General features: G+C 45.6%; 1 protein-coding gene across 1 annotated transcript in view; it reads right to left on the reverse strand.

Annotated features, from left to right (window-relative positions):
• LOC122946095 (2-hydroxyacylsphingosine 1-beta-galactosyltransferase-like) overlaps positions 1-17,401 on the reverse strand; it is a 251,348-nt gene that overhangs the window by 181,685 nt on the left and 52,262 nt on the right. The window contains exon 2 of the mRNA XM_044305476.1: positions 12,022-12,845. Within this exon, the coding sequence (XP_044161411.1) occupies positions 12,022-12,843 (822 nt within the window). The 5' untranslated portion in view covers positions 12,844-12,845. The remainder of the gene's footprint in view (positions 1-12,021; positions 12,846-17,401) is intronic.

The raw sequence follows: 17,401 nt of genomic DNA on the forward strand, positions 1-17,401 counted from the left end.
GGTGCCTGCTCGAAGAGAAGAAGAAGAGGGGAAAAGTTCAGAAGGGGAGACAGAGAGGAGGAGGAGACGAGTTGGAAGCAGGGGGAGGTCGTCGCAAGGAGCTAGTGGCACAGTCAGACAGCATGTATCGGCACCCGGGGTCAGCCAGACAGCACGCCAATCATCGCATGCTGTTGCCACCACCAGAATGTCGTCATTGCAAAGCTCAGTAGTGTGGCATTTTTTTTGTGTGTCTGTCTCTGATAACAGCAATGGCATTTGCAACCTGTGCCAAAAGAAACTGAGTCGTGGGAAGTCCAACACCCACCTAGGTACAACTGCTTTGCGAAGATACATGATCTCACATCACAAACGCCAATGGGATCAATACATGAGTATAAGCAGCACACAAACTCAAAGCCACCATCCTCCTCCTGGTCCAGCATTTTCAGCCACGTCAACCACTGCTATCCTCCTTGCCCCCTCTCAACCACCCGCAACTCCGCCTTTCACCTTCAGCAGTTCCATCTCATCTGCCCACAGTCAGGTGTCTGTCAAGGAAATCTTTGAGAGTAAGAAGCCAATGTCACAGAGTCACCCCCTTGCCCGGCGTCTGACAGCTGGCTTGACGGAACTTTTAGCCCGCCAGCTTTTACCATACAAGCTGGTGGAGTCTGAGACCTTTAAAATAATTGTTGCTATTGGGACACCACAGTATAAGGTACCCGGCTAAATTGTTTTTTTCAAAAAAGGCTATCCCAAACCTCTACTCTGTTATTGAAAAGGAAGTCATGGCATCTCTGGCATACAGTGTTGGGGCAAGGGTCCATCTGACCACTGATACCTGGTCTGCAAAGCACGGTCAAGGCAGGTATATCACGTACACTGCGCATTGGGTCAACCTGCTGACGGCTGCCAAGCATGAAATGCGTTGCTCTGCAGCGGAGTTGGTGACACCGCCACGACTTGCAGGCAGGCCTACTGCCACCTCCTCTACTCCTCCTACTCCATCGTCTTCAATAACCTCCTCGGCTGAGTCCTCTTCTGCAGCGGCGTCTGGCTGCACATCAACTGAATCCCCCCAGCTCCCCAGGGGCTATTCCACATCCCAGATACGACAGTGTCACCATCACCACCAGAAACAGCCTTGTCATCATCGCTTGCCGGACCTGCGGCAACGCTGGAAGAGGAGTATGAGAAAGAGGAGTCAGAGGAGGAATGTGGCTTTGAGGAGGAGAAAGACCAACCACAGCAGGCATCCCAGGGTGCTCGTTGTTGTCACCTATCTGGTACCCGTGGTGTTGTACGTGGCTGGGGGGAAGAACAGACCGTCAATGACATCAGTGAGGACGAGAAACGGCAAATGAGTAGCTCGGCATCCAACCTTGTGCAAATGGGGTCTTTCATGCTGTTATGTCTGTTGAGGGACCCTCGTATAAAAAGGATGAAGGAGAACTACCTGTACTGGGTGGCCACGCTACTAGACCCTCGGTATAAGCAGAAAGGTGTATGTCAAGGAAATCTTTGAGAGTAAGAAGCCAATGTCACAGAGTCACCCCCTTGCCCGGCGTCTGACAGCTGGCTTGACGGAACTTTTAGCCCGCCAGCTTTTACCATACAAGCTGGTGGAGCCTGAGACCTTTAAATAATTGTTGCTATTGGGACACCACAGTATAAGGTACCCGGCTGAATTGTTTTTTTCAAAAAAGGCTATCCCAAACCTCTACTCTGTTATTGAAAAGGAAGTAATGGCATCTCTGGCATACAGTGTTGGGGCAAGGGTCCATCTGACCACTGATACCTGGTCTGCAAAGCACGTTCAGGGCAGGTATATCACGTACACTGCACATTGGGTTAACCTGCTGACGGCTGCCAAGCATGAAATGCGTTGCTCTGCAGCGGAGTTGGTGACACCGCCACGACTTGCAGGCAGGCCTACTGCCACCTCCTCTACTCCTCCTACTCCATCCTCTTCGATAACCTCCTCGGCTGAGTCTTCTTCTGCAGCGGCGTCTGGCTGCACATCAACTGAATTCCCCCAGCTCCCCAGGGGCTATTCCACATCCCAGATACGACAGTGTCACGCTGTCTTGGGGGTGACTTGCCTGAAAGCAGAGAGCCACACCGGACCAGCACTACTGTCCGCCCTGAACGCACAGGTGGATCAGTGGCTGACCCCGCACCAACTGGAGTGTGGTGTGTGACAATGGAAGCAATTTGTTGGCGGCATTGAATTTGGGCAAGTTGACACATGTGCCGTGCATGGCACATGTGTTGAATTTCATCGTACAATGCTTTGTGTCTAAGTACCCAGGCTTACAGGACATCCTCAAGCAGGCCAGGAAGGTGTATGACAATTTAAGGCGTTCCTACACGGCCATGGTGCACTTTTCTGATATTCAGCGGCGAAACAACATGCCAGTGAGGCGCTTGATTTGCGACAGCCCGACACGTTCCAACTCCAACAAGAAAAAGCCGTCAACGAGTATTTGTATGACCGGGGTGCTAGGACAGCCTCTGCGGAGCTGGGAATTTTTTTGCCACGTTACTGGACGCTCATGCGCAATGCCTGTAGGCTCATGCGTCCTTTTGAGGAGGTGACAAACCTAGTCAGTCGCACCGAAGGCACCATCAGCGACCTCATCCCATTTGTTTTCTTCCTGGAGCGTGCTCTGCAAAGAGTGCTGGATCAGGCTGTAGATGAGCGTGAAGAGGAAGGGGAAGAGTTGTGGTCACCATCACCACCAGAAACAGCCTTGTCATCATCGCTTGCCGGACCTGCGGCAACGCTGGAAGAGGAGTATGAGAAAGAGGAGTCAGAGGAGGAATGTGGCTTTGAGGAGGAGAAAGACCAACCACAGCAGGCATCCCAGGGTGCTCGTTGTTGTCACCTATCTGGTACCTGTGGTGTTGTACGTAGCTGGGGGGAAGAACAGACCGTCAATGACATCAGTGAGGACGAGAAACGGCAAATGAGTAGCTCGGCATCCAACCTTGTGCAAATGGGGTCTTTCATGCTGTTATGTCTGTTGAGGGACCCTCGTATAAAAAGGATGAAGGAGAATGACCTGTACTGGGTGGCCACGCTACTAGACCCTCGGTATAAGCAGAAAGTGGAGGAAATGTAACCAAATTAACGAAAGTCGGTAAGGTTGCAGCAGTTCGAAACCAAACTAAAAAATATGCTTTACACAGCTTATAAGGGGGATGTCACAGCACAACGGGAATCTAACTGGAGAAGAGGTGAAAGTAATCCTCCTCCTACCACGACCACGGCGGCAAGGACAGGACGCTTTACAGATGTGTTGTTGATTGAGGACATGCAGAGCTTTTTCAGTCCTACACATCGCCACAGCCCTTCGGGATCCAGCCTTAGAGAACGACTCGACCGACAGGTAGCAGACTACCTCGCCTTAACTGCAGATATCGACACTCTGAGGAGCGATGAACCCCTTGACTACTGGGTGTGCTAGCTTGACCTGTGGCCTGAGCTATCCCAGTTTGCGATAGAACTTCTGGCCTGTCCCGCTTCAAGTGTCCTGTCAGTGCAGCAGGAGGCATTGTCACTGACAAGAGAAGTCGCCTCGGTCAAAATAGTGTTGATTACCTCACCTTCATTAAGATGAGTGAGGCATGGATCCCGAAGGGACTGACAGTGGGGGATACGTTTGACTAACAATAGGCCTGATGACATGCCTTGGCCTCAAAATGGTCCCCACGTTGCTGTATTTAATGTCTGCATACTGGATGACTTTAGTGAATTCTCCGCCACCAACTAGGGTTCAAGCCGCAATGTTTTAGTCACCTTTCTGCCTGGAAAACATAAATTTTTCCGGCCGCTGCTACAACAGCGGCTGCAACAATACCATTATTTTTCAGGCATGTGTACATGCCTAATTTTTCTGTCCTCTGGTACTGCACTGTGGATGCAAAAAATAAATAAGGCACATACAAGTGTCAATTCCCCTTTGTGGTCGTTACCTTGTTGTGGTGAAGGGGTTTGCGTATCACAATGAAGCGATCATCACCTCTATGAGTGTGTTGGCAATGTTGCCACATCCCAGATGATAAGGCAGTTGCTTCATTATGAACAGACCAAAAGCGATCGGCTGGATAATTTTTCATAGAAAAAACATAAATTTTCTTTTACATAGTAACATAGTAACATAGTACATAAGGCCGAAAAAAGACATTTGTCCATCCAGTTCGGCCTGTCATCCTGCAAGTTGATCCAGAGGAAGGCAAAAAAACCCTGTGAGGTAGAAGCCAATTTTCCTCACTTTAGGGGAATAAAAATTCTTTCCCGACTCCAATCAGGCAATCAGAATAAATCCCTGGATCAACGATCTCTCTCTAGTAGCTATAGCCTGTAATATTATTACGCTCCAGAAATACATCTAGGCCCCTCTTGAATTCCTTTATTGTACTCACCATCACCACCTCCTCAGGCAGAGAGTTCCATAGTCTCACTGCTCTTACCGTAAAGAATCCTCTTCTATGTTTGTGTACAAACCTTCTTTCCTCCAGATGCAGAGGATGTCCCCTCGTCACAGTCACCGTTTTATTTTTATTTTTTTAAGTTGTATGGGTTTTTAATACATAAAATAAAAATTAAAATCATAATAAAGTCTCTTAATAGTTTATTAGAAATAATGCAGACAATTTAAAAAATCCCCATCAATTCCAATACAAAGCAAGTACAGAGCTCAGATCAAAATTATTTCAGGATGTCGTAATTGTTCGTTAATTCGACAATGGTTAATCAATTTGACACACGTCCCCAGATAGGGGACGTAACAGGGATTAAACTGATAGGAATAGCTCCGTGCACGTTCAGTGCCCCAACTTGGGAGTAAGAGGACCGATCAAGCTGCTTTTTCCATCTCCCGGTTCCTAAAATCAATTCAGAGTTTGGTCTGTCACTGTGAAGAAATTTATTAAAGAATTACATATATTCTAAGTGTCCGGTAAAATATAAAATTCTCAGGACATCATTGGTAACGAATTCCCACTGTACAGGGCTGTACAGGGCTAGACAGGGAAGGCACGGGGACAGGGTGATCCCACCATTAGGGTTCATCCCTGGGCAGAGGATTATCATAGGGCGGGTACAGGGAAAGAACTATCCCGAATACCCAGATCTATATGCCTTGGGCAGAGGTGTTCTACCCTCCACCCAACCACAAGCCTAAAAAGTCAATAACGCCACAGGAATTTGTTACGTATCTATCTAAATTATTAATTTTTTTTCACCAATTCACGGTGATAGCTGGACAACACCTTGTCCTATTATTTGTTTTGGGCATCCAGTTATCAATGGGTGTTTATACTTATGCTTTTTTAAATTAAATCAATAAAAGCGAATTTTAAAAGGGTCCACTTTAGGTTAAGTCTGTCACTGTGAAGGCAGTCGAAGGTACCCGGCCTAAATTTTTTTTCACAAAAGGCAATCCCTGATATGGGACGTAACAGGGATTAAACTGATAAGAAGAGAACTACAGAAAATACCACTCATATCGGGTGTGACAGTAAATTGCATGGCGCAGACGCAGTGACTGTGGATTCAAACAAAGGGGAGGGAGCCAGCGTTTTTTTAACCATCTCCCCGTTCGAAAAAATCTATTCAATAAATGGACCCCAGATTGGGGACGTAACAGGGATTAAACTGATGAGAAGAGAACTACAGAAAATACCACTCATATCGGGTGTGACAGTAAATTGCACGGCGCAGACGCAGTGACCGTGGATTCAAACAAAGGGGAGGGAGCCAGTGTTTTTTTAAACATCTCCCTGTTCGAAAAATCTATTCAATAAATGGACCTCAGATTGGGGACGTAACAGGGATTAAACTGATGAGAAGAGCACTACAGAAAATGCCACTCATATCGGGTGTGACAGCAAATTGCACGGCGCAGACGCAGTGACCGTGGATTCAAACAAAGGGGAGGGAGCCAGCGTTTTTTTTAACCATCTCCCCGTTCGAAAAATCAATTTAATAAATGGACCCCAGATTGGGGACGTAACAGGGATTAAACTGATGAGAAGAGAACTACAGAAAATACCACTCATATCGGGTGTGACAGTAAATTGCACGGCGCAGACGCAGTGACCGTGGAATCAAACAAAGGGGAGGGAGCCAGCGTTTTTTTTAACCATCTCCCCGTTCGAAAAATCAATTCAATTCACCTTTCAGGGACCCTTGGTGTTGTACGTGGCTGGGTGGAGGAAGAAACCTTCAATGACATCAACGGGACATGGCTAGCTTGGTATCCAACCTTGTGCAAATGGGGAATTTGCGGTTGGCAAATGGACTGTTTGCGGTTGTTTGCGGAGCATTAAAAGGGGATTTTGGTCTGTCAATGTCTGTGAAGCTGGCGTAACCCTTACACTACCTGATCGATACAACATCATACCTGATCGTATACACACACTTGATGTTTTAAACCACGTTGTTCAAAAAAAAATTGGATTGTTAGGTGATTTATGCCCTTTATGGATTAAAACCCAACTCTGCGTCAACTATGTAATTTTCCATGGGAGTTTTGCCATGGATCCCCCTCCGGCATGTCACAGTCCAGGTGTTAGTCCCCTTGAAACAACTTTTCCATCACTACTGTGGCTAGAAACAGTCCCTGTGGGTTTTAAAATTCGCCTGTCTATTGAAGTCTATGGCGGTTCGCCCAGTTCGCCCGTTTGCGACATCTCTACTGATAATGTAACAGACGATTTTTTGAAATTTATGTCCCTGTCACCTATGCAGAGCAGGAATTTATTCATGGCAAAAATTGTAAAATGTCACCCAAGAATGTAACAGATGCTTTTGCACCCTGCTCCCTCTTTTGCTGTGCTGGTGCATCTGTGCGACCACCGCCTCTTCCTCCAAACTGCACATGTCAATCGCATGACCTTTATTCCATGTGGGGTCTAGTGCCTCATCATCCTCCACATCATCTTCCACCCACTCTTTACCCATGCCCTCATTGTCGGTCTGCAGATTGCAGAAAGTCACAGCAGTTGGCACCTGTGTTTCGTCATCATCAGAGATGCAAACAGTAGTCTTTCCATGTCCTCATCCTGAAACATAAGTGGTTGGGTATCAGTGCACTCAATCTCATCCACTTCTGGTGCAGGGCTATGTGGATGGTCCAAGGAAACCCTGCCAGCAACTTGGGGCTCAGACTGCTTGACTGATTTGCAAGAGGGTGAGTTGAAAGACAGATGGCCATGGGCTGTAGGTGCCAACTCTGATCTTTCAGCAGGGAACTGGGTGGGAGACAATGTGAAGGAACTGGAGCCACTGTCAGACACCCAATCTATAGTCGTGGCCAAAAGTTTTGAGAATTACATAAATATTGGAAATGGGAAAAGTTGCTGTTAAGTTTTTATAATAACAATTTGCATATACTCCAGAATGTTATGAAGAGTGATCAGATGGATTGCATAGTCCTTCTTTGCCATGAAAATTAACTTAATCCCAAAAAAACCTTTCCACTGCATTTCATTGCTGTCATTAAAGGACCTGCTGAGATCATTTCAGTAATCTTCTTGTTAACTCAGGTGAGAATGTTGACGAGCACAAGGCTGGAGATCATTATGTCAGGCTGATTGGGTTAAAATGGCAGACTTGACCTGTTAAAAGGAGGGTGATGCTTGAAATCATTGTTCTTCCATTGTTAACCATGGTGACCTGCAAAGAAATGCATGCAGCCATCATTGCGTTGCATAAAAATGGCTTCACAGGCAAGGATATTGTGGCTACTAAGATTGCACCTCAATCAATAATTTATAGGATCATCAAAAACTTCAAGGAAAGAGGTTCAATTCTTGTTAAGAAGGCTTCAGGGCGCCCAAGAAAGTCCAGCAAGCACCAGGATCGTCTCCTAAAGAGGATTCAGCTGCGGGATTGGAGTGCCACCAGTGCAGAGCTTGCTCAGGAATGGCAGCAGGCAGGTGTGAGTGCATCTGCACGCACAGTGAGGCGAAGACTTTTGGAAGATGTCCTGGTGTCAAGAAGGGCAGCAAAGAACCCACTTCTCTCCAAAAAAAAACATCAGGGACAGATTGATCTTCTGCAGAAAATATGGTGAATGGACTGCTGAGGACTGGGGCAAAGTCATATTCTCCGATGAAGCCTTTTTCCGATTGTTTGGGGCATCATGAAAAAGGCTTGTCCGGAGAAGAAAAGGTGAGCGCTACCATCAGTCCTGTGTCATGCCAACAGTAAAGCATCCTGAGACCATTCATGTGTGGGGTTAATTCTCATCCAAGGGAGTGGGCTCACTCACAATTTTGCCCCAAAACACAGCCATGAATAAAGAATGGTACCAAAACACCATCCAACTGCAATTTCTTCCAACAATCGAACAACAGTTTGGTGAAGAACAATGCATTTTCCAGCACGATGGAGCACCGTGACATAAGGCAAAAGTGAGAACTAAGTGGCTTGGGGACCAAAACGTTGACATTTTGGGTCCATGGCCTGGAAACTCCCAATGAGAACTTGTGGTCAATCCTCAAGAGGCGGGTGGACAAACAAAAACCCACTAATTCTGACAAACTCCAAGAAGTGATTATGAAAGAATTGGTTGCTATCAGTCAGGAATTGGCCCAGAAGTTGATTGAGACCATGTCCAGTCGAATTGCAGAGGTCCTGAAAAAGAAGGGCCTACACTGCAAATACTGACTCTTTGCATAAATGTCATGTAATTGTCGATAAAAGACTTTGAAACGTATGAAGTGCATGTAATTATATTTCACTACATCACAGAAACAACTGAAGCAAAGATCTAAAAGCAGTTTAGCAGCAAACTTTGTGAAAACTAATATTTGTGTCATTCTCAAAACTTTTGGCCACGACTGTACTATCGTCTGTACTTGTTCTAGCCTCACCATTCGTACTGTCCTAAATGCAGTGTAGGCCGCAAATGTACTTTCTAGCGCAAAAGATGAGCATTTGTCACCCAACAATGTAACAGACGAATTAGTGAAATTTATTTCCCTGTCCACAATGTAGAGCAGGGGTATATCAAAGCCAAAAATTGGTGAAAGTCACACAACAATGCAACAGACGAATTACTGAAATATATTTTCCTGTCCGCAATGTAGAGCAGGGGAATATCACAACCAAAAATTGGTGAATTTCACCCAACAATGTAACAGAGGAATTAGTGAAATGTATTTCCCTGTCCACTAGGTAGAGCAGGGGTATATCATAGCCAAAAAATTTGGACTGTCACCCAACAATGTATCAGACAAATTAGTGAAATGACTTAAAATAACATAAAATACGTAAAAATAAAAAATTGTAATCTTGATTTAGGAGGTGGAGGTCCCTATGGAGTAGGAGGTTGAGGAGGCGGTGGACGTAGAGGTGTAGGTGGAAGCGGCGGTGGAGGAGGAGAAGGTAGCCAACACTGGTTTTATTTATTTTTATTTTTTTGTTGTTGTTTAAATTAGGGTACACCCCAAAACATTGGGAAATATAAAAAATACAACAATGAGAATGTGCGCTGGAGTATAACAATGGCTTGATAGGTCCGGTATACATGTCTATTCTGCACAAGATACGGACAAGTCCTGTGGGATCCATGCCTGGTTAATTTTAATGAACGTGAGCTTGTCCATATTGGCTGTGGACAGGCGGGTGTGCTTGTCTGTGATAACACCCCCTGCCATGCTAAACACGCTTTCAGACAATACACTGGCTGCAGGGCAGGCCAACACCTCCAAGGCGTAAAGGGCAAGCTCAGGCCATGTGCCCAATTTGGAGACCTGGCGTATGTTTGTGCAGAAACCACCATCAGAGCCACTTGTGAATGACTGGCCTGAAACCCTTGTAAATGATCCCTCTTCCTCCTCCTGTGCCACATCCTATTCCATCATCGCCCGAAGCGTTTTTTTCAAGGAGGCATAGAAGTGGGATAGTAACGCTGAGAACGGCATCATCGCAACTGGCTATGTTGGTGGAGTAATCGAAACAGCGCAACAAGGCACACAGGTCTCGCATGGAAGCCCACTCATTGGTGGTGAAGTGGTGCTGTTCCGCAGAGCGACTCACCCGTGCGTGCTGCAGCTGAAACTCCACTATCGCCTGCTGCTGCTCGCACAGTCTGGTCAGCATGTGCACGTCGCATATGTGGCTGTGAGCGGGAAAGCCGAAGTTATGCTGCAGCGCTGGCAGGCGAGCAGCAGCAGGGTGAGAACGCTGAAAGCGCACACAGACTGCCCGCACTTTCTGCAGCTCTGACATATTGGGGTAATTTTTCAGGAACCTCTGCACCACCAAATTCAGCACATGCGCCAGGCAAGGGATATGCGTCAAATCGGCTAGGCCCAGAGCTGCTACGAGATTTCGCCCATTATCGCACACCACCAGGCCGGGATTGAGGCTCTATGGCACCAACCACTCATCGGTCTGTTGTTCTGAGCCTGTCCACAGTGTGGGGTTTGTCCCCCAAACAGATAAGTTTTAAAACTGGCTGCTGTTGTTTATCCCTGGCTGTGCAGAAGTTGTTGGTGAAGGTGTTACGCTGACCAGATGAGGAGGCGGTAGAGGATGAGAAAGTGGAGTAGGAGGAGGAAGCAACAGGAGTCAAAGAGTAACGACCTGCAATCCTCGGTGGTGGAAGGATATGCACCAAACTACTATCCGCCTCAGGCCCAGCCGCCACTGCATTTACCCAGTGTGCTGTTAGGGAGATATAACGTCCCTGACCATGCTTACTGGTCCTCATATCCGTAGTTAGGTGGACCTAGCCACAGATGGCGTTGCGCAGTGCACACCTGATTTTTTCCCCCCCACTTGGTTGTGCAGGGAAGGGATGGCTTGCCTTGAAAATTAGTGGCGGCAGACGGAATGACAACATTTCAAAGGCCAGGGTTTCAGGCCAGTCATTGGGTCTCCCCCCCCCCCTTTTTCTATCTCCTTAGGGCACTTGTATGGCCCTAGATTTAGAATTTAAGTTTGTGGGGAAGAGGAGGCGGGTAGCGGGAGGGTACTTATGTGCTGTCCCCGCCTATCCTCTTCTTCTTTATCGGAAGCGAGGTGCCCCCTCCCTCCCTTTTGTTTCCTGTATTTGAAAGTTTTAATGTTAATTTATATTTCTGTTTGTCTGTGTGTTATGTCCTCAGGGAGGCTGTATGCAGGCTTGAAGAATTTTATAAGTCACAGCTGGCGGCAAGTTACTGTAACTAAAAAGTTATTAATGATGGGTTTGGTGAAATCTGCCCGTTGGGAGTCCAGCGGCTGGCGGATCGCACGGTTTTTATACTGTTGCCGTTTTTGATGAATAAAAAGTATAGCTGTGGCCGACTACCACCCAGCAATAAAGAAAGGTTAAAAGAAAGAACGTGGTCAGCGTCCTTATTTGGGATGGTTGTTAAGTATGGGCAAGTGTGGGTAGGGGTCCCCCCCCCTTCATCCTTTGGTTATTACCAACAGTCCGCCATCCGGTGACAAGCGCCGCCTCCGCATCAGCCGACGCATGTGCACTTCGCTCAACGAAGCCGCTGCCAGGAGTTTGCGGCGCATCAGGCTGAGCCTAGTGCGCAGGAGCGGGATCTGGCAGAGGACGGGTAGGATTGCGGAGGCGGCGCTGAGCTAGGGAAGGCGGCGCTGGGCACCAGACGACGAGGGGTGCAGCAGGGTCACCCTGTATTAACGGACCTACCCTTGGGCACCTTAAGTGAGTGATTGACAGGTTATAAAAAACATTTTGTGGTGCAAATATAGCCACAGTGAAGTTTAATAATGCCATCTTAGGATTCTTATTATTACTCTAGACATAAGCATATGTTTAGGTTATAGGGGTAAAATCTCATGACAGAATCCCTTTAAATGTACTTTTTCTGATGGTTCCTATATACAGAAAACTATTCAGTATGTAGATGCACTAAATGGGTAACTCCAAGCAAGGCTGGCAATACTGTATCGGTTGGATTATCCATTGATGTGACAGCAAAATTATGATTAATCTTTCTACTATTATTGAAACTAGCAGTAATGCTAGTATCATGGATCGTTTCAAATTATCCAGTTCTTACCTGTGGTAGCTGGTTGGCTGGTTTGGTGAGAATTCCTCCAACATAGACAACATGAGGGAGAGTAGGTCTAGGAAATTCCAGGGCAACATCTGTGCAAAGCATCCAAAGAGAGGATCCTTCTACCAACTCGTACATGGATCTTGCTGGCAGAATGTTGTGCTTCCTCATTATTCTATCGTATTTTGGTAAGATAATAAAATTTATTCCAAATCGAGAAACTAAATAAACTATTGTATTATATATTCTTTCCAGTAAGCCCATGCGATCAGTGAGGAGTGAGTTGAACTCTGGGACATACGATAAGGGTGCGGGGGCACCAACCTCAACAGGGAACCATAGTCCAGTAGAAAATGCAACATATTTTATATCCAAAATATTGGCTATGACAAATCCACAAATTTCAATTGGGTCGACAATGACCATGTCATAGTTTTCTTTTTTTAAGCGATTCATCAGCTCTTGGTTTCCCACCATTATATCACAATTTCTCGAAAAATGATCCAGAATGTCTAACATTTCTAATGCTGTGAACCTCCGAGAAAATATATTCTTCATCTTAGACTGGAGAAATTGATCAGATGTGGTGCTGTTAAATATCCCTGGATAGCGTTGAACTTGATAATGACTTGATGGTGGTATGTCCCTTCCTTCTGAAATCAGGAAGACAGATTCATGGCCTTTGTCATGTAGTGCAGTGGCCACCGTCTTGAATATATACAGGTGACTTTCAAACATTACTGACGGAACAATGATAATTTTGGCAGCCTTTCCTATTGCAAAAGTGAACCACAAGAGTAGAGTAACAGATGCAGTAGACTTCATGGCTGTTGTCAAAAAGAGAGACAATGTAAGCAAAACAATAATAAATTTAGAATTATATTCTGTACTGATGGAAATTTTACAGAGAAGTACCAAGCACAAATTACTAAAACAGTTTGGTCAGTAGCTCCTAGATCTAGGGCAACCTTGTAATAAACAATGACATGCAGGTTCAGACTGGGGTTCCTGGGGCCTACCAAAGGAAATTATTTGTGGAGCCCAAACCCTCTATCATCAATAAAGTATAATAGATTTTGATTCAAAGAAATTGTCCCTAGTGGCAAGTTATTGTCCCCAAAGGCAGGTCCAATTGCTTTTTCCTTCTGGATCTTTGAGGTTCAATATAGTGTCAAAGCCTGGGCCCATCGTAGGATCCTCTGGTACTTTCATGGGCCAGTTCAACACTGATGGCATGTACAGTAGATGGCATTAATGATTAAAAATGGCTGTTTTTTGATACATCACACTGCACTCTCACTACTCCTTTGTGGAATACACAGTAGTTACCAACCACAGTTTTACTTGATCCTCATGGACTCTGTGTCCTTTAACTGCCAGTGTGCATGCACCAGTCCCAAAATATGAAGGGAGTCTACCAGTTATACAGACCTAAAGGACTGAACATCCAACACATCTCTGCTATTTATCAAACGGTATACATCACTCCAATAACCTTCTAGGGATGGACTATATACATTGGTAATATAGGACAGTGTGAACTTCTAAGTGGTCGGTGGAGCATTATTGCCAAATATTTTATTATTAAGAACACTTTGAATGTGAATTGTTGAACATTACTTGGTAACACCAATGGTGACCAACTTATAAATAATACAGAATTAACTATCTATTGTTGTTAAAATTCTATTATAACTGTGTTGGACTTATCGTTTTTAATTTTTTTAACAATTTTATGGGCAAATTCGATTTTACCCTAATGGTGTGACCTTAAAGGGGTATTCTCATCTCGCTTATTCATCCTCACCTGCAGTCACTCTGCTGTTCACTTCCTGGTTTTCTGCAGATAAGGCTGGGCGGGTTTAGGCAGCTAGAGTGAAGGCCGGCCACGCCTCCTTATGACATCACACTGAGAGCTGAGTTCTTGCGTGCTAGTTCATGTGAAGACTATGACTCATCAGTCTGGCAGCCTGCAGTGTCTGAGGTCCCTCCCCCTGCTGGGGAAGCCTCAGAGAGCTGTGATAAGTGAGCTCAGTGTACAGTAACATGTGGCTGTTCTGCAGTTTTACACACAAAATCTCAGTCTGATCTCTTACAAACCCATTTTGTTTATCAAAAAATACAATTCCATATTATACATTAGCTCAAAAGCTTGTCAGCTGGTAGACTTCTAATCTGTGCTTTTGTCTCCCATAAAACATGACCATCCCCCACCTTCCAGCACTGATGCATATTTCTTTCCATTACAGCTTTACTCCAGTTGTGTATAAACCTTACACTATGTATCTGTATAGATGTATATACAGCTCAGCTACATGTGTCTACTCCAGTCCCCTAACATCACTTTGGCTGAATGGTTTCCTATACAGCTCTGCTACATCTTTATTCTACTCCCCCGCTAGCACTGTGTCCGAAAAGCTTTATATACAGCTCTACTACATCTGTCTGTTTATCTCTTCAACCAGCACTGTGGCTGAACAGTCTCATATACAGCTCTGCAGCTCTGCTACATCTATTTCTCTCTTTTATCAGCATTGATGCTGACCCACCACATACACATCTGTACTAAATACATCTATTTCCTTCACCATTAGTGCTGTGGCTGAACAGCGCTTATTCAGCTCTGCTACATCTGATTCTATCTTTTACCCGCATTGATTCTAAACCGCCACATACACATCTCTACTAAATCCATCTATTTCCTTCACCATTAGTACTGTGGCTCAACAGCGCTTATCCAGCTCTGCTACATCTGATTCTATCTTTCACATGCATTGATTCTAAACAGCCACATACACATCTCTACTACATCCGTCTATCTCCTTCACCATTAGTACTGTGGCTGAACAACGCTTATTCAGCTCTGCTACATCTGATTCTATCTTTCACCCGCATTCATTCTAAATCGCCACATACACATCTCTGATAAATCCGTCTATTTCCTTCACCATTAGTACTGTGGCTGAACAGCAGCACACTCAGCTCTGCTACATCCATCAGACCCCAATGTGCCTCCTCCATCAGCCCCCATAAGTGCCTCCTCCATCTGCCCCATAATTGCCTCCTCCATCTGCCCCCATAAGTGCCTCCTCTATCTGCCCCATAAGTGCCTCATTCATCATTCCCCATAAGTGCCTCCTCCATCTGCCCCATAAGTGCCTCATTCATCATTCCCCATAAGTGCCTCCTCCATCTGCCCCCATAAGTGCCTCCTCCATCTGCCCCCATAAGTGCCTCCTCCATCTGCCCCATAAGTGCCTCCTCCATCTGCCCCATAAGTGCCTCCTCCATCTGCCCCATAAGTGCCTCCTCCATCTGCCCCCATAAGTGCCTCCTCCATCTGCCCCCACGGCCGGCCGTGCGCGCTTACAGTGTCAGTGAGGAGGCAGGCCGGGGCATAACAAGATAAGAATGCGCAAGCGCGGCCCATGGATGCGGCCGGCAATAGGTGGCCGTATCCATGGGCAGCGAGTATAAACAACAAAATCTGATTTTTAATTTTTATTAAAAACTATAAGATTTAGAAAAAGCAGTATATTTAGGAAAAGCCTCGGGGGTGGGGGGGATGAAAGATGATTATAAAGATGATAATACCCCTTTAAAGGGGTTGTCTCACTCCAGCAAATAGCATTTATTATGTAGGGAAAGTTAATACAAGGCAATCACTAATGTATTGTGATTGTCAATATTGCCTCCTTTGCTGGCTGGATTCATTTTTCCATCACATGATACACTGCTCATTTCCATGGTTATGACCACCCTGCAATCCATCAGTGGTGGCCGTGCTTGCGCACTATGGGAAAAAGCAATGGCCTCTCTAGTGGCCGGGACTGTGGGAGCTCCCATTGGCTGGTGCTTTTTCCTATAGTGTGCAAGCACAACCACCGCTGCTGAATTGCAGGGTGATCATAAGCCCTGGAAATGAGCAGTGTATAATGTGATGGAAAAATTAATCTAGCCAGCAAAGGAGACAATATGGACAATCCGGATACATTAGTAAGTGACTTGTGCTTACTGTCCCTATAAAATAAATGCTATTTGCTGAAGTGAGACAACCCCTTTAAGAGCCATCCATTTATTTAGTTATTTTAGGGTATGGCATTGGATGGAGCATTAGGAGCATTAGGCTCACTGTATAGCTACTAGTGAATCCATGATTTGCGGACATGAGGCCTAAATTGAGGGTTTGCCTGTGGTAAATGTGATATGCATTAACAAGAGGATCTTCAAGAGAAATCTAAAGCTGACACTAGGATTTCTTCTGTGGATATGCCACAGACATGTTAGTAGTTAATCCATAACTTTTCCAAGTAAACTCCACCAGAAAATGTTTATGCTCATTAGGCCTCATGCACACGGCCGTTTTGGTGGCTCGGATGCGGACCCATTCACTTCAATGGGGCTGCAAAAGATGCGGACAGCACTCCGTGTGCTGTCCGCAGCCGTTGCTCCGTTCCATGGGCCCGCTAAAAAAATATAACATATCCTATTCTTGTCTGCGCTTTGCGGATAAGAATAGGCATTTAAATTTCCGGCGCCCGTTCCGTTGCGCAAATTTCGGAAGGCTACACGGCTTCAGTTTTTTGCGGATCCGCGTTTTGCGGACCGCAATAAACGGCACGGTCGTGTGCATAAGGCCTAAGTCTGATGGATGTTTCCAGCTTTTCTTCCAGTGCATGTTATTAAGGTACACAATATTATGTTAGCAGATTTGGGCAAATTCTATTTGAATCTAATAGAAAACACCTCTTTATGCTTCCAATTTTATATGGGAGGCAAAAGTTTACAGTATGGCCTCCCATACTTGCTCAGAGGTTGTACATAGCTGTATAATACCCTCACGTGCATAAGACCTTGAACTCCTAGCACGCCTCGTGTCACTACTAGTGTTGAGAGAACCCAAACTGCAAAGTTGAACTTTGCGAGTTTGGGGACCCGGACTCGAACCCGAACTTTGCAGCAAAAGTTCTGGTTCGAGTTCAGGCATTTAATAAAGCTTGTTGAAAGGTTGAAGGGCAGACAATCAACAAGCTATTAAGCTGTGGGCAATTAGAAGCCATCACAGCCATGCCTAGTAATGGCATGGCTGTGATTGGCCGGCGCATGATGTGACCCAGCTGGATCATGTGTAGCACCCCCCATCAGCTCTGATTAGTGCAGGGACAGGAAGTAGGCAGCTGAAGCGAGGTAAAGTGTTAGGAATTTAATCTGGCTATTTATCCTGTGGGTGACCTATAGTGATTTTTTTGTGGGTGCAATACACCAGCTTTGTACCCCGGACACAAAAATATAATAGTTAATCTGTCTGTTAGTTCGGTGGGTGACATATAAATAAAGTTTCTGTGTGATACCAGGAATAAATGAGCAGCAGTCCCAAAAAGTC

Source organism: Bufo gargarizans, chromosome 1 (assembly GCF_014858855.1).
Source record: "Bufo gargarizans isolate SCDJY-AF-19 chromosome 1, ASM1485885v1, whole genome shotgun sequence".
In the NCBI taxonomy this organism is placed as follows: domain Eukaryota; kingdom Metazoa; phylum Chordata; class Amphibia; order Anura; family Bufonidae; genus Bufo; species Bufo gargarizans.